The sequence below is a fragment of the Nanorana parkeri genome, unplaced genomic scaffold (genome assembly GCF_000935625.1).
Source record: "Nanorana parkeri isolate BGI_ZX_2015 unplaced genomic scaffold, ASM93562v1 scaffold3654, whole genome shotgun sequence".
Classification (NCBI taxonomy): domain Eukaryota; kingdom Metazoa; phylum Chordata; class Amphibia; order Anura; family Dicroglossidae; genus Nanorana; species Nanorana parkeri.
In genome coordinates, this window is record NW_017309922.1 from 9,215 (window position 1) to 32,173 (window position 22,959).

Consider the following 22,959-nt stretch of genomic DNA (forward strand, 5'->3'; position numbering starts at 1 on the left):
TAGAGGCAGAGCCAGCTGTACTCGCCCCCTCCCCCGTCCGTTCCACCAGTCAGCGCTGGAGGATCGGACAGGGGAGGGGGGAATCCAGTCACTCCCCTGTCACGGCTTACCTGTGGGGATAGATCGAGAAGTGAGCGAACGCCGTTGTGTTCACTCACTTCCCGATCTACTGAGCCGACCTGTGATAGTTTCATTGTCACAGGTCAGCTCAGATTATGAGGCTGAGTGCAAAGCACTCGCCTCATAATTCTCCTTTAACATGTTTGGTATCTATTTACCCGACATGACCCCATCCTTTATATTTGACCAAAAAAATGGGTATTATATTCTGTTTCTGTACACTAAATATCGTTTGTGTATTTTATCCTAAAAATACTTGTTTGATAAACATTTTGTGCAAATACCATGCAACATAAATTGCAACTAGCATTTTTTTTATTATACAGGGCCTCTGCACACCATCCTGATAGCATGGTGTCATGGTGGCGTTGAAGGCATCACAGACTAGCACAACCATTAAAAAGATCGTAGTAATAAAATAAATAATGTTCCTGTTCATAAGTTCTCATCAAACCTTCGGACTTCCCATTAACTTGCTGCTGAAAACCTCCGCTTACTTTCACTTACTTTCATTACGATTCTGTTGCACAAATCATCCCTATATCAGTGTTTCACTTGTCATTTTCTCACGTTGCGTGCAGCCTTTCCCGTACTTCAAAGTGATGCAGACGGGAAAAGAAGCAACTTTTAAAAGTGACAGTTACTGAGCCAAAAAATATTCAAAAAGCACAACTTGCAAAAAAAAATGTTAATGCTCACTGTCTCGGTAGATGTTCCTCTGGGCTTCACTCTCTTCAAGGGCTACGGCTGCTTGTAGAATTTTCACATTAGACAACTCCAGGAATATCGGGTTCCTGCATCCCCAGCCACATGTCATGGTTCCTTTGCTGACCTGTACATCATCACTGTGTCATTTAGTGACTTAGGGCCAACCGTGCAAATCTAAGAGCGCAGCAGGAGACCAGGCATATGACACCCCCGCAAATGTAAATGTTTATAAAGACCACATCATTTCAAACTCGAAAGCTTCTTTTAGCTGTGGGAGGTGCGTTGGGTGTAGCCTGTGGGGCATTGGATGCAGCCCCCTAGGAAGTTGGGTGCAGCCCATGATGTGTTGGTTGCAGACTGTGATTCATTGGGTACAGCCCGAGGTGCGTTGGGTGCAGCCTGGAGTTCATTGGGTGCTGCCTATGATGTGTTGGGTGAAGCCCATGGTGCGCTGACTTAAATGCTTTATGCAACGTATGGACTGTTTTATAAAGTATGAAGCCTTCCATACAGTGATTGTTTGTTTGTTCTCTTTTTCTTGATTCCCCTATCCATGGTAAATAGCACAGGTGGGGGTATCCTTGCACCCCCTGCTAGGCTAGTGGTTATGCATATAACCCCTGCTACTGGATGAGGGATTTTCCATCACAAGGCTATTGGATGGGGGTATCCTACCCCTCTGTTTTGCTCTTGGATGGGGAAATCTCCCTCCTAGGCTTTTGGATGAGGGAATCCACTCGGTGTAAAGAAGGGGGTATCCCTACACACACACACACACACACACACACACACCTACTAGGCTATTGGATGAGGGATCCCTCCGTTGCTCTTGGATGGGGGAAATTCCCCCTTCTAGGCTATTGGATGGCAGAATCCACCCCACTAGGCTCTTGGATGGGGAATGGGGACAGTACTGGGAGTGCTGCCGTCAGAATACTCCAACAGTGACTGCAGCTTAACTTGGCTATCTTTACTTGCCCTGTATTAATGTGTCAGACTTTACACACAGAGGTTTTTGTCACGTTTTTTTTCAAAATGCTGTGTGGTTCACAGTTCTGGTTAACACTAGCAATTGTTAGCACAGAGAAGGAAAACGTAACATACCACAATTTTAGCACGAAAGCCCCAGCTTACTAATTGTGAAAGCAGCACAAAAGAAGTTCGGTATACCCCTCAACCTTATTAAGGAAATGTAAATTATCATCCGATGACTACACGTTTGCAATGCTGTATACTAAGAGTATCTCAAATGTTGATTGGCGGTTTCCCTCTACTGGCTATCTGTAAGTTAGACAGACAGTACAGTCAGGACTCTTGCTGAATGACAAATGTGATCTACTTGCAAGACAAGCAACCTAGAGGGTATACTGTGTTAACCCCTTAAGTTATATAAAATCACAATTCATGGTCATAGTTAATATTCATACATTTGTGAAATGAGAATTTATACAGTTTATTTTCCTTAAGCCATTTGCTCATTGGTATTGTATGGCTAATTATTATACTGACATCTTGTGGTCGTTTTGGGTTATTGCACGTTGCTTATAACAGGAACACATGTACATGCTAGCTTGAAACATTACCATCTCTGACCTTCAAATACCACCTGTTCATTCATGTGATGTATCCTGTTGTCTGCTGTAACCCGGCTGAAGGCAATACAGCACTTTCTGGCTGAAAAGGTATTTGGTGAGTTCAACTATCTGATCAGGATTGTCCGCAGTGATTGTATCTGCTTATACAGGCCACGCATAGAGGTCTCAGCAAGGGTTAAATCACTATTACAGCAATTGGAGTCAGAATAAAAGGGTTAAATGAAAGTTTTAAAAAAGAGGCCAGACTTTTGAAAAAATCCTTTTAATGGAAAAAAAAAACAAAAGACAAGTTTTTGACAAGTCTTTTATTTAAAAAAAAAAAAAATTATCCACCGCCGTAATCCTAGGATCAATCACGGCGTCCAGCGTTGTCCATGACGATGACGGGTCGACGAAATAAAAAATAAAACAAGAAAAAATAAATAGAAATCATCATTTTTTTTTTTTAAACTACGCCTGCAGACAGTTGGCGATTTCTGCACACTGTGCACTTCAGCATGCGCTGACCCCGCTCTGTCATTTTACGTGGCCTACCACTTCGTAGCTGAGTTGTTGTTGTTGTTCCCAGTTGCTTCCACTTTGTTATAATACCACTAACAGCTGACCGTGGAATATTTATACACACACTTGCATATCCCTGGCAGAATTTAACACGCAACACGGAAACACGGAATCTGTACAGCCGTTACAGGCTGTTACACATACAAGCAATCGGCGGCTCTATAGCCGTCTGATCACTTGTATGTGCCACCACCCCTCCCGTAGTACCGCCGTCCTGCCGCTGCCCCCCTCCGCCTCTCCTGCACCCTCACCTTCAATGCTGGGCTCCGCTGCCCGATCTGCGCCCTGGGACCAACTTGGGAGGGTGTCAGGAGGAAGATGGTAGGCAGATCAGCATCTTCCTCCTTGCGGATCTCCCTCTGACATCTGACTGCAGAAGTGATGTGTATTAGTCCTCTGGCTGCTATAGCCAGAGAGAAGAAGCTGATGAAGCTTCTCTGCTTCATCAGCTTCTTTGGGGGTCCCCAGGTGACAGGGGTCTTAGAGACCCCCAATGTCTCCATAAAGAGGACAAGTCAGTGTGCCTGTGCTATCACAACGACAATTATAGTACACGTTACATATCGACGGGAACATCGGAGTGAGAGCAATAATTTCAGGGCCATCAATCACTGATAACACTAAACTAATAAACGGTAAAAGCTTGTAAAGCGTCGCCTATGGCCAATTTTTGGTATTGTTGTTTTTTGAGGTTAAATACCACCAAAAGAAACCTCTGTCCCTAAAAATGGTATAAAATTCATTTCAGTACAGCGTTGCATGACGGAATAAATGTCATTCAAAGTACCGCAGCGCTGAATACTGAAAAATGGCCTGGGCAGGAAGGGGGTTTAACACCCCGGTCAGCAAGTGGTTAAACTAGTAGACATCACAGAATAGCACAATCATTAAATAGACCATAGCATTACCTTGCTGCTAAAACTTTTGCTGACTTGCACTCACGAGCCACATCAGCGGATGTTAATTATGTGCAATATCCTGGACAAATATTGAGCTTCCTCTTAGCCGCTTTGTTGCTCGGTAGACAGCTGCTCCAATAGTAGTCATTAAACAAGGCTGTTAGATATCATCCAACTGCTAAAAGATTTTTCTTGCAAAAGGAAATAACAGTAAAATGCACGTTCGTTAAGTTTGGAATTCGGTTTTATAGACAGGAATTATACTTTTGACCTATTTCTCAACATTTTATATTATTTGCTAACTGTATAAATCCGTTATTTTACAGGTAAACATTTATTGCCCGCTTCATCCATGACACCGAGCTTGCAAAGAAAGCTGGGCTTTCTTTGAATCAGGTTTTTTTTTGTTATAACATTTTTAACAAGTTAAGTTATATTAAGAAAAAAATTTAAATTTACAGCAAAACAGCTTCCCCCCACAGATCCGCTATGACAATTTGGAATAAAGTCCAGCATAAGAAAGTAGCATATCAGAACCTTGTACAAAATGTAGCATAGTATATAATCCAGTCAGATATTTACAAGCTGCGGTCCAAGAACATCGCTACCCCCTGGGGCAAGTGTTACACCTGATCAGATCAGTACGGAGCAGATTTCACCGCTGTGGCATCCGTGTCTGTACAGTTTTTTTTCCTCCATTTTGCGATGGAGGACAGAACTGTTACTACCTGACCCCATGTTGGTCCATGGAGGATCAGTTGTAAGTGGACATTAGGGTCGCCACCTTTTCTTCAAGCGAAACCCGAACACTCAATCGACGCGTGGAAATTTTTTTGGGAGAATGAGTCGTGGCTTATTCATATTTAAAAATTGCCGCCCATTCATATGTAAATATCACAGTTGAGACTATTTTCAGTGGGGGGCCAGTAGCCCCTATCTTCATTTTGGTTGCCTCTGTCTGCCTGACATCTTGTGTCCGTGTTTCTGCTGCCATGAAACCTGGACACAGCATTCAAAACCCGAACTGTCCAGGTGAATCCTGGACAGGTGGCAACCCTAGTGGACATGTGTCAGTTTACATGAGATTACCCCCAATCCGGCACGATCAGTTCCGGTGAAGCGGATTTCTGTTCCGTTTGTTTTTCTGGACCTTGCCGGAATTAGGGGTAACCAGGTGTAAACGGACGCCCATCCATATACACACAGCTGCCCATAGACTAACATTGGGCATCTGATCGGGTACGCCTGAAAAACTGACAGGTGGACCCATGTGAGAGGGGCCTTAAGTACACCAGCGATCCCAGATTATATAAAATATATCAAGAGAACCAGCGATCCCAAATTATATAAAATATATCAAGAGAACCCCTATGTTGAAAGGGAAGTTTTCCAAAAGAAGTTAAACAGCCCAACTCTGCCATCTAGGCAATTAGCATCACAAGGGAGATGAGGGGGGTGACACCAAAATGGAGTAATTTTGGTGTCACCCCCTCTTAAAAGTTGGGCACTTGCTCATGGACCGAGAGCCCGACAGTGGCATGAGAAAGAATGGGGGATGACCCGGTGGCATACCTGATTTTATAAGGTAATGTCTTGATGTGCAAAGGCGTTTGGTGCACAAATTTATAGCACCTGGAGGAGTTCAGCTTTAAAACGAGCTTATGGCTGTTGTTACAGGTGTAAACTGGTTTTCATCCTTTGACTATCCTGCAGTAATGGCTATGAAGGTGGCAGTAAAAAGGTATCCCAGGGCTTCATTTGGTTAACAGATTAACAGAAGAACGTAGAAACATTAAAAAAACTTCCAACAAAATAACATTTCACGTAAATTTTAGCAGGAAAAAAAAACTTGACAAAAGACCATTCTCCTCCTGTGGGCTCCAGATCACAAACTAGCCAGGACACACAGTGCAATTACATCGAGAAGCAAACCCTCCCAATTAAGTAGAAAATGTTGTTCAGCTCCGAGGAAAATGTGTGTAACTACTGTCGCAGTTCACAGCCAAAAAGAAGCAGCAGAAAAAAAGCAAAATCAAATGAACGTTCCAAAAACACATTTTTCTGAGGAAATGCTACTGGTCTATGGCCAGCTTCATGCTGACTAGGGTGCTTCTTTTGGAAAATATGGATAAAGGCCATAAACAGACTTCCTGTTTTTCTCTTGTCTTGCACAGATGAGTATGTCCTTGAGCAAAACTGGCTGCACAGAGAACAATGTTGGTTTCATGCAGTTGCTCAATAAGTCATGTGAGCACTTTTTTCACAATAGGGTCTTTTTATCCCATTAGTATATTCCATGAACAACACCACGTTTATAAGAAAAGGAAGTGAAACTTTACTCGAGGTTTTGTAGTAGTAGTAGTAGTAGTAGTAGTAGTAGTAGTAGTAGTAGAGTATAGCCATCAATTAGTACCGAATGATTGGAGTTTAGGTGATACCCATTATTGGCTAACTTAAGTTAATAAAGATGCAAGCTTATAGGATTCCTTGGATCCCTCCATTACAAATGTGCCAAGCCTCAGAAAGGGATCTAAGGTATCCTGGAAGCTTGCAATTTTATTAACTTAAGTTAGCCAATAAGGACCGAACCCAGTTCGAACCTGAGCTGTTCTGAATCTGGAAGTGTCCACCTGGTCAATCAGCTGCTGGCTGGGACATTTTCCCGCCCCGTAATTGTACTTAAACAAAAGGGTGGGATGCTTGTGCTGATGTCATTGACCATATATGGCCAACTGGTCATATTAGGTCAATGACATCACAGCATCCCGCCTCTTTGCTTATGTGTAGCTGTGGGTGGGAATTCTCTGGTTGTAGGTGATTGGATGTCAGTAGGAGCTTCCCTCTGGGTTTCAAGGACCTCATGTTTGGTCCCAGTTTATTTTGAATCTCAGCTCATTGCTATTAGCCAATCAAAAGGTATCATTCATTGGCATACCTATAGCCATAGCAGCCCAGACGGCTGCTATAGGGCCTGGGGATGTAAGGGGGCCACATTAGGTCGTTGAGGCAAATTAAACATAGAAAATGTTTATATCATACAGTACTATGTCATTAAGGGTTGGGTTGGTTGCAGTTGACCGCAACTCTAATCCCCTGTAAAGTCTACACTGTAGGGACAACTTCAGAGGAGAACACAGAGGAGTCTTTGGGATCTTGGCATCATTTACTCACAGCTCAGAGAGAGAAGTAATCAGGGGGGCCCCCCCATCACATTTTTGCTTTGAGGCCTTGTAAACTGTAGTTACGGCCCTGGTATCAAACTTACTTCTCTAGGCTTTGTGCAACTCTTTGCTAACTGCTCTGTTAAGCACTTGCTGTCCGGAGCAATTTCTTAATATTTGTACACATGATAAAATATAAATTCATGGCTAGGAAACGGCTTCAAACCCCCAAACAATGATATCATTTCTGAAAGCAGAGGCCCTGTAGAATAAACAAAATGCTAGTTGCAATTTGTATGTTGCACGGTATTTGCACAAATGTTTATCAAACCAGTATTTTTAGGATAAAATAGACTATTAAAATGTAATGCACAGAAACAGAATATAACACCCAATTTTTTGGTGAAAGATGGGGTCCCGTCGGTTATAGAGGGTGTCTACTGTATATTCCCCCAACAGTGCTCCACTCCTCAGCTTGCGTGTAGCAACGGCACATTCAAACTTAATGATCTGTGGATCCCAACATAACTTTTTTTTTTCTCTCTATAACAATTCTGGTAACAACATCACTACACCACCTTCTGGTATAGTTACAGCTTCCTGACTTATTGGACAGATGTGATGATACCGATCCCAATAAAATGAGCTAGCTGAAGGTGGAAAGGCCACGGGTGTAATCACAAGATCGTGTAAAATACCAAGAGCAAATACAAATATAACTGCAGATTTTAGCTGTTCCTTGCATGCTAGAAGTAAAGTCATATAGACGTTCATTACATACTGCAATTAATTTAAACTGTATTTTGTACTTGGAGCAGTGGCTACTTTACAACACACACAGGGGCCTTGGGGGAACAAAAGTAGCCACCCTCCAGAAGGAAGGACAGTGTCAGCACCAATTCAGAGATTTGAGGATCTACAGCCGAGTGATACACAAATAAGATACATTTTTTGTTAATAGTTAAGGAACTTGAATGCTTCTTTTGGAACTTAACTCTTGAGTTTAGTGTCACTTTAAAAGAGAACTATGGGGTAAGTGTTTTTCCCCATAGTTCTCTTAAGGGTCATGAGAGGACATATACTAGCATCCTCCCGTGATCCAAAGCTCAGTATATCGCTGGCGGGGCACAGGAGGGAGCGCTGCTTGCTGTCAGGATGGGCGAGCGGTGAGGGGGAGAGAAGCCGCTGTCATCCTGTCAGTTTCAGGATGACAGCGGCTCTGTGCGAGGCAGAGCGGGGGATCGGTAAATATCATTGATATTTACCGATCCTCTGTGTGAGAAGGACAAACACTGGAGCGATCGTCTGATCACTCCAGTGTTTGTAAATAACTGGGGACACATAGTACTATGTGTCCCCAGTTATGAATGAACAGGCTGTGATTTACATCACCTCCTGTTCATTCAAGATTTCCTCAATGGGGAGAAGCACTCAGTACAGAGGCTCCTCCCCATTCAGAAACTGCTGATAGTAAATATTTGAATGTGAAGCCTTTGATGACTTTGTGTCCTAAATTTCTTTTCTATTTTAAAAGGGAAATGTCAGGGGTCTGTTTAGACCCCTAATATTTCCCTGAAGCCCCCCTAACAGTAACACATGAATAAATAAAAAATAAATAAAATTAAAGAAATTATTTTAAAAAGTGAAAATGTGCCCCCTTCACCACACACACACACACACACACACACACACACACCATTTCAGGTGAAATGAACGAAAACTAAAAAAGTTTAATTTGTTTCATCAAACAAAAATAATTTTTCTGCTCTTTTGGATTCAGCCATTGGCGTGTTTTGCAGGCTGGGCGCATGACATCATATAACACCGCACGTGTTGGGTGCCGCCATCTTGGTGTATATCTAGGTATACACCAAGATGCCGGTGCCTATATCGGTGTGTGACGTCCCCTCATGCCACACATGCATGGCGTCATGTAACATCATGCTCCCCGCCTCCAAGATGGTGGCACGCATTCACAGAACACGCCGGTGGCCAACATGGCCGCCGCACATTGTCAAACAAATTATTATGTGCCTGAATATATTTTTCGTATATTCGGACATATAGTAATTAATTCATTTTACAAGTAGTCTAGGTTCTGTGTTCGGTTTTCTATTTGTACTTTTCTAGACACTTTATTTGTATAGACTATTTGTAGTTTGACATTTATTGTTTACCTTATGTTGTTTTATTTGATAAGAATACTTATATTGTTTAGATAAAATAATCTGCGCTCTTGGAAAGATAGGGCTAAAAAGTTAAAATACTAATCCTAAAGCTGCTATGAATTGGTAAAATATGATGTGCAAGTGATAACACAGCGCTAAAGGTGGATTCCGTAAGAAAGTAGGTGTAAAATATAAATTAATATATTGCCTTGTTCTGAAGGTGTATATATATATATATATCCACCGAACTGGGGGACTAGTTACCTCCTCAAGGTGTATATATGTGTATATACATATAAGTGAATAACGTCCCAATGAGAAAATATCAAAAACAACTATGTATAAATCAAGTGATAACAAAGTGTCTAAACCTCATTTGTGATTGCGGCTTAACCAAATAGGAGTCTTTAAATGGTGCGGATGTTGGGGGAAATGGGTGTGGTTACTGGGGGTGTGGTTACTGGGGGTGTGGTCACTGAAGGGTGTGGCCACTAAGGGGTGTGGTCACTGAGGGGCACTGTAAAGCTTCCTTGCACAGGGTGCCTAAAGGCCTAAGGCCGGCCCTGCCTCCAGTCACTGCTGGAGGATCAGAGTGGGGAGGGGGAAATCCCTGCAGGGAGCCATGAGTGACAGTGACAGCTGCCATTGCGTAACCTGTCAGTCGCTGGATACAGTGCACACGCTGTATCCAGCTTTTGACATGTTCCGCTATTAGCGTAGCAAGAAAGCTGTGGTCTCAGGTGGGCTCAGCGAGGTCTGTGGTGGGCTCCGCGAGGTCTGTGGTGGGCAGAGCCCCTGAGACCCTGCAGAGGCCCCCACAGATCCTGCACAGCCCCCCTGAGGCCCGGCAAAGCCCCATCACAGATCCTGCAGAGACCCTGCAGTCTGCAGGATCTCAGGGGTGCTGTGCCAAAGGGTATTGCACAGCCTACCTGAGACTCTTTGGTGGTCTGTGCAGAATCTATGCCGGGCCCTGCCAGCACAGTTCTCTTACCTGGCACGGGAAACCCAGCCTCCACCGCTGCCTCGGTGCCCAATCGTCACATCTTCTCTGGCAGCGCCTCTTCCATCGCTGTCCCAGGACTCGATGAGGACTTCTATTGGAACATCTACTCAGGCCCTGCAGATTATTTACCATATGTACCCAGTACACAGCACTGCTCCCCTGCTCTGCAGAGCATTGCACCCATGTACACACCACTTTACTCATACATTGGAAAACATGACACCCAGTTACAGATCGCTGTATTGCTACCCTGCAATGTTATAGCCCACTGCACCCATACCTTGCAGAGCATAGCACCCAGTTACAGACCACTGTACCTATACTTTGCAGAGCATTGCACCAGTTACAGACCACTGCACCCATACCTTGCAGAGCATTGCACCCATTTACAGACCACTTCACCCATACCCTGCAGACCATTGCACCCAGTTACAGACCACTTCACCCATACCCTGCAGACCATTGCACCCAGTTAAGGATCACTTCACCCATACCCTGCAGACCATTGCACCCAGTTAAGGACCACTTCACCCATGCCCTTCAGACCATTGCACCCACCCAGTTGCAGAGCATCGCATCCTTCACCCCCCTGCACCCACCTTGTAGTGCGCCAGCTGCCGGTAGTTGTAGGGCGACTCCCTCTGTAAGATCTTCTCCTGGGTCAATCGGTAGAAGGAAGGTTGCCCCAGCTGCAGCCTCTCGCAGCTCAGCAGGCAGTCGGCCTTATCCAGCACCAGCTCCTCAAGATAGGACCCCCCTCGCCCGCACTCCTCCCCGCAGCGCCGCCGGGCCCATAGCACCTCCTGCAGGGCCCCCCGGAGCCGGCCCCGGGCCACGCCTCCTCCATTGCCGTCTTCAAATCCCTGCATCCTCTGTATCCACTGCGCCTCTTCCATCTCCGCCCCCGATCTGCTCTGTCTCCGCCTCCTGCCGCTCCATCCCTGGTATCCTCCTGCTCCCCGTCCGCCGCTTCCTCCCCGTTTACATTAGGCAGCCAGGCTGCCGGTTTCGGTGCAGCCCGTCTGCCTAAATGTTTTGGAGGGCAGCATTCCTGCCGCCCTCCTAGAATCTGCCGCTCGAGGCAAACGCCTTGTTTGCCTCGCGGCAGATACGCCCCTGCGTGTGACAGTTTCATTGCCACACGTCGGCTCGAACTATGAGGATGAGTGATTTTTACTCACCTCATAGTTCTCCTTTAAGTCTGTGGGGGTCTGTTCCAGAGATCAGGTGGTTTTTAACTGGAGGGGCTTTTTTCTTTTCAGGCTGCTTTGGGGGCTGCAAATTTGGTACTTATGCCCAAGCTGGACTTTGGCTTCAAGAGTAATTTATATGTAAAAGCAAAACCTGTACATTTAAGAAAAAAAAGTGCGGTGGCCATGTTGACAGCCGGCGTGTCCATACGCACGCATGTGCACATTGAAACCATGAGCGCTGCAATCTTGGTGCACCCAAGAAGGTGGTGTGTCTTTTTACGTGACGTCATATGCACCAAGATGGTGGTGCCCATACAACTAATTACTATAGGCCCGAATATATAGTAATTTGGATGAACTTCCCAATTGACAGACATTTGTTGATTTGGCAGTTTGTCCGAATCCCAATGCACAGCTCAACAATTATTCTTTAGTGACAGAACTCATACAATGCAGTGCATTCTTTCTGCACCTTTCCCCTTTCCTATACTGCCTCATATCCTTCCACGTGTCAGTCTGAGGAGCAGAGAACTATGCCATTAACTTTGAGATTTCTTAACACTCTGGAGCACTGCCCTGCTGAGATAAAAGCTCTGCTGTTGATCATATAGCGTACTCGCCGGCAGGGCCGGATTTACTGTAAGGTATACTGGGCATGTGCTTATAGGTATCACCTTATGACGGGTGTCTGAAACTGCCAAGTCTTAGCTCATCAAAATGACCACTGAGTCCTGGTCTGTTACAGGAGTGTTTAACAGTTCTCTTGTAGGGGCAGCATGCAGGGCGGTAAGGAGAAAAGCTTGAGTGGAGGAGACTGAGTCATGGGCACAGAGTGGAGGATTAGTATACTGAGCAGCATGTGGAACAGCTAAAGGTGCTGAGAGGAAGAAGGCCATTCGGGTACACAAAGGGATAGTGGCTGTAGGAGCTGGAGAGGAGCTAGGAAGAACACGGGAGTCTTCAAAACAATGGGAGACCAGCAGTAGTATAAAATTGATCTTCTTCTTCTTCCCCCCCAGGGCTTATTTTCTTGGGGACAAGATAAAGCTGTATTACCTTACCCAGGGTGCTACAGGCCATTCTGGCTGTGCCAAACAGCCTTGTTGTCACTCCCTTGCTGACATCATCCCATATAATGCAGGAATAGCTGTCACCACTTTAACCTGCATTATATGCGACGAAGTAGAGTTGCACGCCCATATAATGATGATCTCTCTTCGGAGAAAACATTCTTCTTTTTGATAATAATATTAATAACGCTGATACATTTAAAAAAAAAAAAGTGATGAAAAAGTAAAAAATATAAAATAAAACAAAATTAAAACCAGCCCTACCGCCTCCGCCATCTGCATGCGCATAAATGCACGCTTAGGGCATCATGCGTGAGTGCTGCCCTCATTCCACAGTGTGCCATATTGTGGTAGCCAGGCAACAGCACTCTATAATTATTATTATGCAGGATTTATATAGCGCCAACAGTTGGTGCAGCGGTTTACAAGTAAAAGGAAGACATTACAATCACAATACATAGTTTTTTTTTTTTAAATATCACACCCCTGCTTCACCCTAAGGCCCCGTTCACATTGAGTGATTTTTGCAGCGATATCGCTCATATTTCCGCGCTATATCGCTCTATGTAGCTTCACCAATACATTTCAATGTAGCTGTTCACATCTCGTTGCTCAATATCGCTTGTAGCTCGTCGCTGGTAGCTTGTCGCTCCTACATGACCCTTTTTTAGAGCGATTTTGAGCGATATTGCTCCTGATTGCATACAGCCCAATAGGAAGATGTCGCGTGACACGTCGCTCAATGTCGCACGATTTCCATGTCGCTCAGTGTGAATGGGGTCTAAAAGGGCCTGGTGGCAAGGAGTAAAACCCTAATGAACTCCAAATTAACTGGTGTCATTATAAATGGGTCAATTTCTAGAATAAAATGTATTGCTACTCACGTTAAGATCAAACATTCATGTTATAATCTTTCCATGCCTTCTTTGTAAATGTACATATGAGGACCTACCTAAACTATTCAACCAATATGTATCCAATCAGACAGTCCCTCCCAATACATAGATGTTGCTAGATCTAAAGGAGATTGTGCAATCAGATTGTAAAGTGTGTGGATGACAAAGTTATTGCTTCTACAATAGGCCTATTGCTAAAATGTGAACATTGCTCTGGTCCATTAGAGGTATAAATAGAGGTGTGATAACTGAAGCTGCTTACCGCACCAGCCCCCCTAGTACCTCCAGGCCAGTTGTCACATTTGAATGGGCGTTGGCTCTTCTAACACTATATATGTTTGAGAGAAATGTTTAAGGAGCACAAGAAAAGGTGTGGCTTGAGGTGTGGCCTTTTTGAGTGAAGATTAAGGCACCATTTTACTGCATCTATAGGCTCCTGAGATGTAAATCCATCCCTGGGTGTCAGAACAAGAAGAGAAATCTCTATGGCAAAGGTAGGCAACCTCGGCATCCCAACTGTTGTGCAACTACAAATGTCATGAGGCATTGCATCATTCAGGTATGATGGGAATTGTAGTTTAACCAAAGCTGGAGTTCCAAGGCTGCTTGCCACTGCTCTATGGCAACACAGACAGCAGACGTTTTAAGTTGCCCCCAATTTAAAAAAAATCATAATAATTTTGACTGGTCCTTGACTTTATTTTTTTTTTACAATCTTATTTCCATGTAAAATGTATGACCACAAAAATGTTTGCTATAGCAGATGTTATTTTAAAGTGCTCGCTATGGAATGTTCATCTTTGTGTAGAAAATGCTTCCAATGTGTCCAATGTTACCCTTTACAAAGTGACAAATTTTTATTTGTGTTTACAGAAGTTGTCCCCATCAGAGTGAATGGCCTTATAAACCAGTCTGTCATCCTGTCACCATCTGTGGCTACATCTCATCCTGTGCAACATGTCTACTGGAACCTCCAAACTCACACAATAGCATCTTTTACAAATAGTCAACTTACTGTGATAAGAAATGAGTTTAAAGGAAGGCTGGAGATACTGGATGATGGAAGAGCACTGAGGATTGGACAACTAACACTGCATGATAGTGGCCTCTACTTTGTAACCATAACCTTTATGGACAATACAAACCTTGACGCATCCTACAATCTCACTGTGTACGGTATGTGATCATCTGTGTAATAACATAACCCTGTGTTTACAAAAGTCTTTAGGCCATTTCAGTGTGATCAGTTAGTCAGATGACTTCCTGAAATTTGTGATAATGTAAAAAGGCAAAATGTAGAAATCTGCTTTTCCTTCATCACAAGGCTTGGCCAAGGGTCATGACAAGTCAGTGTTTTTCAACACGGTGCTTTCATTTGATTTGTATGTCTATTGGCTGTGCTCATTTGCTAGGACCATTGTTAAGGTCTCGTACATAGACCCTGAAGATCTAAGATTTGCCTTCACAACTCCCATCTGTCTGCTGACCTGCACTTATTGCTCTGACGAAAACCGGTTCCTGACAGGGATGTTTGTGGAGTTTGGTCTGAACCTGAACCCATTTAAACATAAAAGCTACAACTGCCTCCCACCCAAACAGGAGCTGACAAAAAACTAAGGGGTATGCTTGTGCTGACGCCATTTATATAAAATAACCATGTAGCCATATAAGGTCAATGACATCACTGCACCCCACCCCTTTGCTTATGTCAAGTTATGAGCAGGGAATTCCCCACCTGCAGCTAATTAGGAAGCACGGAAGGAGCTTCTTTTCATTCCTTTTTGGGAGGAGTGCCTTCTAGGATCAGAGGAACTCCAGTTGGGGCCAGGTTCCACCACACTGCAAAGGTATATGCTTGTTTTTGCCTAAAGGTAACCCAATAACAAATACTTTTACTTACATCATCTCTCACTCCACCTGCAGTAGACATGTGCACCAGCAAAAAAATTGTTTTGATTCGGATCTTGCGTTATTTCGTTTTTCGGATTGGGGTCCGAAATTGAATGTGTTTCGGGATTCTGATTCGGACGAAATTCGTTAGCGGTAGTCCGGTGGAAATTTTGTTTATTGGACGATAGTTCATTGCAGCAAAGTGACATTAGAAATTTTTAGAAAAAAGTCTGCAGAAGATGAAAAAAAAAAAAGCGTGAAGTTCCCCCCAAATTCATACCAGACCCTTTACGTCTGGTAGGAATGTTAGGAGGGACCCTCCCCCAAGTGAAAACAAACAAAAAGTGCGTGGGAGTGCATGCCATTTGTGTCTGTGAGCCGAGGTGTCATAAGAAAAGCATTATGACACCTCGGCTCACAGACCCGAATAGCATTTGGAAGTTCCTGAATGCTATGTAGCATGACAGCTGAGAATGTCAAATGGGTGGAGCGAGCCGTGACGTCATGGCTCGCTCCGCCCATCTGTTGACATTCGAGCAGGAATGTCATTTTGCGGCGAGTTTTCGTCAGGTTCGGGCGGTCGTTGTGCGGCGTGATTTCTTTTTTTCCGGTGGGTTGGCAGGGGTCGTGCATCGTGATTGACACTGGATTACATAGATGGAGCCATTTTTTTAATTATTTTTTTAATTAAAGGAATAGTCAAAAAATCTTTGGGTTTTTTTCACTTAAAGGATTTGATCAAAAGTCTGGACTTTTTACTATTTGATTTAACCCTTTAGTGAATGGGTAGGGGTACAAGTACCCCTTACTCATTCACAATGGGGGAGGGTGGCATCTGGGTGCCCCCTTATTTAAAGGGGTACCCCGATGCAAATAGGCCCCCTTGCCCGCAGACCCCCACAACCACCAGGTCAGGGTTGTGAGGAAGAGGCCCTTGTCCCCATCGGCACGGGGACACTCTCCCAATGCCGAGGGCACGTGGCCTGGTAAGGCGCAGGGAGGGGGGGTGCTCGATCGTCGTCCCCCCTTTCCTGCCCTGCCGGGCCAGTGCTCGGATCAAGGGTCTGGTAGGAATGTTAGGGGGACCCCATTTTTTGGGGCTGGGGTTCCGCCTTAAAATTCCTACCACACCCAAGCGGTCTGGTATGGATTTTGGGGGGAACCCCACGCATTTTTTTTTGGTTTTAACTTGGGGGAGGGTCCCTCCTAACATTCCTACCAGACCTAAAGGGTCTGGTATGAATTGGGGGGGAACCTCACGCTTTTTTTTTTTTTCATCTTCTGCAGACTGTAAAAAAAACAATTTTATTTTCTGTCACTTTGCTGCAACGATATTTCATCCAATAAACGAAATTTCAACTGGACTACCGCTAGCGTATTTCGGGAAATCGGGAATTCGAATGCATCCGAATCTCCGAATTTCGTCCGAATTTTCGCACATGTCTACCCTGCAGCTGGCACTCTGGCTTGTGGGTGGTCCCTCTGTGTCCTCATGTACAATGCAAGACTATCACTGCCTGCAATCTACAAATTCTGTTCTCTCTTCTCTTTCTCCACTGCTGCAGCTACAGAGCGGCCGAGAAAGAGAAGCGAGAACAAAAGCGAACGATTACCGCGGCGCTAGTGTCCCATTCAGAGCCGACACTAGCTCTCTGCGATCCCTCTCTCTCCTCCCGGCTGCAGCGTCAGTTCCACGAAGCACGCACTCAGAGAGGCGGCTCTAATCACACCTGTTATCGCTCCCTCTCTCTCCTTTCAGCCGAGAGAGAGGGAACGCTGACAGGTGTGATCAGAGCCGCCTCTCTGTGTGCGCGCTTCGTGGTGCTGAAGCTGCAGCGGTCGAGAGGAGAGAGAGGGATCCCTCAGCGGTGTGATCAGAGTAGTATTAAAGAGCCCTCCCTCCCAGTCCACATCTTTCGGACATTATTAATCTGAGTTGCCCCACTCAGTATGCCCCTCGCTTGTGGCTATATTGAGTGGGGCACTCATATTAATCACGTGCTTGATTAGTCTGACCCAGGGGCGGACTAGGCCCGGGGGCAGGGTGACAATTGCCCCCCCGGCCTCTCTGATACATTTGCGAACGCCCCCCACCACCGCAAGCACTTAATCTCTCCTCTCTTGGCCTGCTCTGACTTTAAGACTGTGGCGGCGGGGAGAAGAGAACAAGAAGCTTGACTGCCATCGTCTGTGCCCGCTTCGATTGGGCTCCTTGGCAGCCACAGCAGTTTCCTCCGCCCACCTCAGCTGCCATTAGTGGGAGAGGAAGACTGCCGAACTGCAGTTGGCCGGCTTCTGCTGCACAGGAGAGAAAGCCAGCTGGACGTGTAGGAAACCTCGCTGCTCCACCACCATCACCAGGAGAAGAAGAGGGCAAAGCAACTGTAAGTCCCTGTACTTTCTTTGTGACCTCTGCACTGCATTACATTCTGACTGCTGACCTCTGTACTGTGCGTCACACCCTGACCTCTGTACTGTGCGTCACACCCTGACCTCTGCACTGTGCGTCACACCCTGACCTCTGTACTGTGCGTCACACCCTGACCTCTGTACTGTGTGTCACACCCTGACCTCTGTACTGTGCGTCACATTGCTGACCTCTGCACTGCACGTCACATTGCTGACCTCTGCACTGCACGTCACATTGCTGACCTCTGCACTGCGCGTCACATTGCTGACCGGTGTACTGCTGGCCTCTGTATTCTGCATTGCACCACTGACTTCTCTACTGTGCGTTGTTACTTATCTTTGTACTCTGCGTCACACTGCTGACCTGGTGGAGTTAAGGCCGGGGCAGGGCCGGATTCCCCACAAGGCCACCGGAGCCCGGCCTCGGGGAGGCAGGGAGCAGAGGGGTGGCAGTGGTGTGGAATCCCCCAATGCCCGAAACATGCAGTGCCGGGCGGTAAGTTGCCTTCTACATTTAGTCCTGCTTTGGAAAGGCAGGACTGAATGTAGTGTGAGGAAGCCGCTTGTCGTTTACAAGTGACCACAGCAATGTCGCCGTGATCACTTTTCTTATGTCTGTAGCCTGTACATCCTCCCCTTCCCCCCGCACCTACCTCTCTCCTCTGGCTCCGTCCTCCCCCCGGCCGCCGAGTCTCTCTCCTCACTGGCCGCCGATGCGGGGAGCAGAGCAGCAGGGTTAAAAGTAACCCTGCCGCTCAGTGTATACAGTGAGAGGGGGAGAGCAGTCTTCCCCTCTCACCTATCACAGGAGTTCCAGCACAGTGCTGGGTCAATAAAGAGAACCTGTCACCTCTAAATGCTGTCACACAGGGGATTATTAGCTCCTGTGTGTTCGCAATAAAGTTAAGTGAAAAAAATATTAATTGATAAAAAAATACATAATTTTTTTTTAAAATAATAAGAAATAATTAAATGAAAAAATTAAAAGGTGATTAAAAAGTAAAAAAATATTAAAAAATAAGAGAATAATTATAAAAAATAAACAATAAGATTTAAAAAAAAGTAAATAAGCTAAAAATGTTAAAAAAATATAAAGTGATACAAAAGTTAAAACAAAATTAAAACTGCCCCTGCCATCCGGTTGCCATTCTCCATTGATAGGGGGGGTTTGGCGGGGAGGGGGGCGGATTGCGGAACCTGGCCTTGGGGCAGCAGGGAGAGTAAATCCAGGCCCTAGCTGCGAGGACCGATTTTACAATGTAGAAGGAGCCTCTGGGAGCAAGGCATTAGGTACATAAAGGTCCTTGTTCCTGGTACCCTAGGTATAAAACATCTTCAATCAGGTTGTAGAAAAATTAGCTAAAAGCAGTAAATTTTCTAAAAAAATACAAAGATGTCATGGGTTTTTTTTCCATTCCTGTAGAACCTGTTCCTACCCCATCTATAAAAACTGAAGCCATAGAGAAGACCAGTGACTGGTGCAATGTGACTCTTCGATGTTCAATCCCAACAAACACATCATCATTGTCCTATACCTGGAAATATAGACATGGAGACTCTGATTATCAGTGGTATAATAATCCTGGAGACACAATCCAGATGTCACTGCAACTGGAGTCCTGGGACATGGAGGTCCTGTGCATAGTACACAACCCTGCCGACCAAAAGAATAGCTCTCCAGCAAAATTCTGCACGAACCGTATGGGACAATCCAGACGAACTGAAAAAGGTAAAGGACAAATCACGATTTTAAAGTATAAGTCCACTATTGTTTAAGAGGCTGAAAAAACCATAAGGATCTGAAAATCGTGCCCCGGACAGAGCCAGTGTAGTGCTTACATCAGTTTCAGCTGACATCTAGTACACACAGACAAATATGTAGGGATGGAGATGGGGATTGGAATGGTTTAGAGCAGAGGTTCTCAACCTGTATACCTCAGGACCCACATTTGTCCTGTGTCATTAAGTTGTGACCCAAGTCGCACTGAAATGGAACGCACAGCATTAGGGTACCGTGCGTTCCGGTGCTGCCATACGAACTGTGGGTGGGAGGTGAGTTTGGGGTACCATACACAACCACAGATGCAATCTCACACACTCCCAGACATTCACATACACACTCCAAAAAAAGTTAATATTTTTTAAGGTCACAATTTCTCCCTATCTTATGAGAACTGGAGTGGATCTTCAGCCTGGAGTCCAGTGTGAGCTGCTGTGCTGTGACAGAGCTCCATCCATATGTGCATTGCTGGTACAGCTCCCTTGCGTGCCCTGTATAGGTGCTGGGAGCCAGAATGTGACGTCACTCCAGTCCAGGCCCCTCTACAGGGCACACGAGGGAGTTGTAAGCAATGCACGTATGGATGGAGCTCCCTCGTGGCCATAGCCCCATCCCATCCCACCTCAAGCTGACGCTTGGCGCCGGGCAGCATATTTTGAATGGCTGCTTGGCACCAGAAATGACAGTGCTGCGATAGGGGGAGGCAGAGGAGCCTCTTACTTAGAAAAATGGAAGCCATGTGGTGACCCACTGAACACAGGGTCGCGACCCACTTTTGTGTCACGACCCACCGGTTGAGAACCAAGGGTTTAAGAGTAAGTCATTTCCATCCTGGCACAGATTCCACCATCTCTGTTCCTCCATAAGCATTCATCCAATGCATTTGTGGTGTTAGAAAGCAGAAGCCAATGCAAATACTGCAATGGCCTTACACAAGGCAGACAGTATGAAAGGACACTTCTGCTTACCAGTGGTACGGGGATTACATTTAGTTAATTTGCAATTTTTTTTCCATTGCTGCTCTCTACATTTAAAATAAAATTCACCCACCCTGCAAAGAGCACCTGTAATATAGTATTATGCTTTGGGGAAGATAACAGGTGAGGAAGACTCTGTACTTGGCTCTTTCTTTTCAGGCTTGGGCCTTTTATCTTACAAATAAGGCTACTTTTACATTTGTGGCCGGAGCATTTCTAATCCTAAATCTTAAATGTTGTTTTTTTTACTATCGATTAGCAAAGATTTTAGGGATAGATTTATGCAAGTGTCAGGTGTTACTACCCATACTTTCATTAGAAAGAAAAAAACTCCTACGTGGCGATGCAGAAGAGGTGTTGAGCAACAATCTGAATGTCAGGGTCCCAGACATCCCAAGTCTCCCAGACATGGTCCGGGAGTCTCCCGCTATTAGAGAGACATTTTATCCCGGAAAGGATTGAAACCTTTCCGGGTCTGATGCGCTCACTAGCTCTGCTGAGTATCAATAAAGTTTTCAGCTGTAAGGGGAAAAAAAAGTTTGTGCCGCTGGCTGGTCAGTGGGAGGGGTTTAGGCACGGCAGGGCGGCCTGTGATTGACTGGAGACAAAAGTCCCTGAGCTAGCTCTGCAGACACCCTGTGATGAGTGCCAAGGGGGAGCCGATAGAAGACGCCAAAAAAGAGGACCTGTCACATCTCTTTGCTATCACATATGGGGTTTTCTTAGCCCCCTATGTGATAGCAATAAAGTTAAGTGAAAACAAATTAGAAAAGAAAATTAAAGTTTCCCAAAAAAATATTTAAGTCACACATAAAAAATAATTTAAAAAAACAAACTTTTTAAAGTCCCCACCCATACATATACGCATGCAAACATGCGTTGGGTGCGCATCTGTGCGAAATCGACGATTGCGCCCATGTTGGTGGGTGTGCGCAATTTGAAAGCTTGACATGTTTGATGTCTATTTACCCGATGTGACCCCGTCTTTTATATTTTACCAAAAAATTGGGCAATAATAATTGTATTATAACATAATGTAAAAAAAAAATGTTTGGTCATTTTTTCCTTAACCAGTTGACATGCGCGGTGTTAAACCCCCTTCCCATCCAGGCCATTTTTCAGTATTCAGCGCTGCGGTACTTTGACTGACACACACCAAACATGTCAAGACTTAAAATTGCGCGCGCACGCGCGCGAAACCTCAAAAAAACTAAATTACCCAAAATTGGCCATAGGCGACGCATTAAAAGCTTTTACCGCTCATCAGTTTAGTGTTATCAGTGATTGATGGCCCTAAAATGATTGCTTTCACTGCGACGTTCGCGGCGATATGTAACATGTGTAGCGCAATTGTCATTTTCGCGTGCTGGCGCATGCGACGCATATTTACGTTTAAATGTGCGTAAACGAAGGTGGGGGGACTTAAACATTTGGGGGGGGGGTTTACTTTTTTTTATTTGTGACCTGTTATTTTTTTAAACTTTTTTTGTTTGTGACTTTTATTTTTTTTAACTTTTTTTATTTATATAGATTTTTTTTTTACACTTATTGTTATTGCTATTATATAGGGGGATACCATCCCCCTATATAATAGCACAGGTACACTGACAGGTCCTCTTTATGGAGACATTAGGGGTCTCTAGACCCCTAATGTCACCTGGAGACCCCAAAAGAAGCTGATGAAGCACAGATTTGCTTCATCAGCTTCTTCTATCTGGCATAGGAGCCAGATGACTGACAGGTGAATGCGGAAGTGATGTAATACACATCACTTCTGCATTCACACTACGGAGGGAGAACAGCAAGGAGCTGATCTCCCTCCCTCCTCCTCCTGACGCCCTCCCGAGCAGGTCCCGGGACGCAGATGGGGCAGCGGAAGGTGAGGAGTCAGGAGGGGGGAGATGGCGGCACCCGCGATCGCGCGGCAGGGGGGGGAGCCCTCCGAAATTCACGCCATACAACCGATTGGCGGCTATAGAGCCGCTGATCGGTTGTATGTGAAACAGCCGAGTCTTGTGGTATATTCTAGTATAGATTCCGGGGCTCCTCTGATCCAAAAATTATAATGTCTAGTTCTGTTTTCTAGATCGTCAATTTTAGAAAGTGCCTCTTCTAGTTGGCCCTGTAATTCCTGAATACATGTGGCATTGTTATTGGTTCGAGCAATCGTTAAATCAAGTTTGTTCTCAATTGATTCTATGCGAGTTCCCAGATCTCTTACGTCAGGGCTCAAAATTTCAAGTCCTGAGCTACTAGCCAGGCCTTAAGAGTTACTCGCCACCAGTTGCCCCACCTAACCCCAACCCTGCCTCGGCCTTAACTCCGCCCCTAAACCCACCCTCTTAAATTATCTTATGAAATTACACTTTTAAATGTTGAAGGCAGAATAAAGTTACAAAAATAAATATTAACAACAACAATATTAAGATAAAGCAATGTAAACATTGCGGCCCTCCACATCCCCACATATAAAATAAATACCCTCCCCCCTGTTCTCTGCCTCCCCCCATATAAAATAATACCCCA

At 45.0% G+C, this 22,959-nt stretch overlaps 1 protein-coding gene across 1 annotated transcript; it reads left to right on the top strand.

Annotated features, from left to right (window-relative positions):
- The first annotated feature begins 12,789 nt into the window (after positions 1-12,789).
- Positions 12,790-19,452, top strand: LOC108803373 (SLAM family member 5-like). The gene is made up of 3 exons (XM_018575221.1): positions 12,790-12,793; positions 14,251-14,553; positions 19,100-19,452. The coding sequence occupies exons 1-3, from the start codon at positions 12,790-12,792 to the stop codon at positions 19,450-19,452; spliced, it is 660 nt and encodes a 219-aa protein (XP_018430723.1).
- The last annotated feature ends 3,507 nt before the right edge of the window (positions 19,453-22,959 follow it).

Excerpts from the sequence above, each read along its gene's own strand:
- LOC108803373 (XM_018575221.1), top strand. Across the intron at positions 14,554-19,099 it reads CTACAATCTCACTGTGTACG|AACCTGTTCCTACCCCATCT; the intron begins GTATGTGATCAT and ends CCATTCCTGTAG.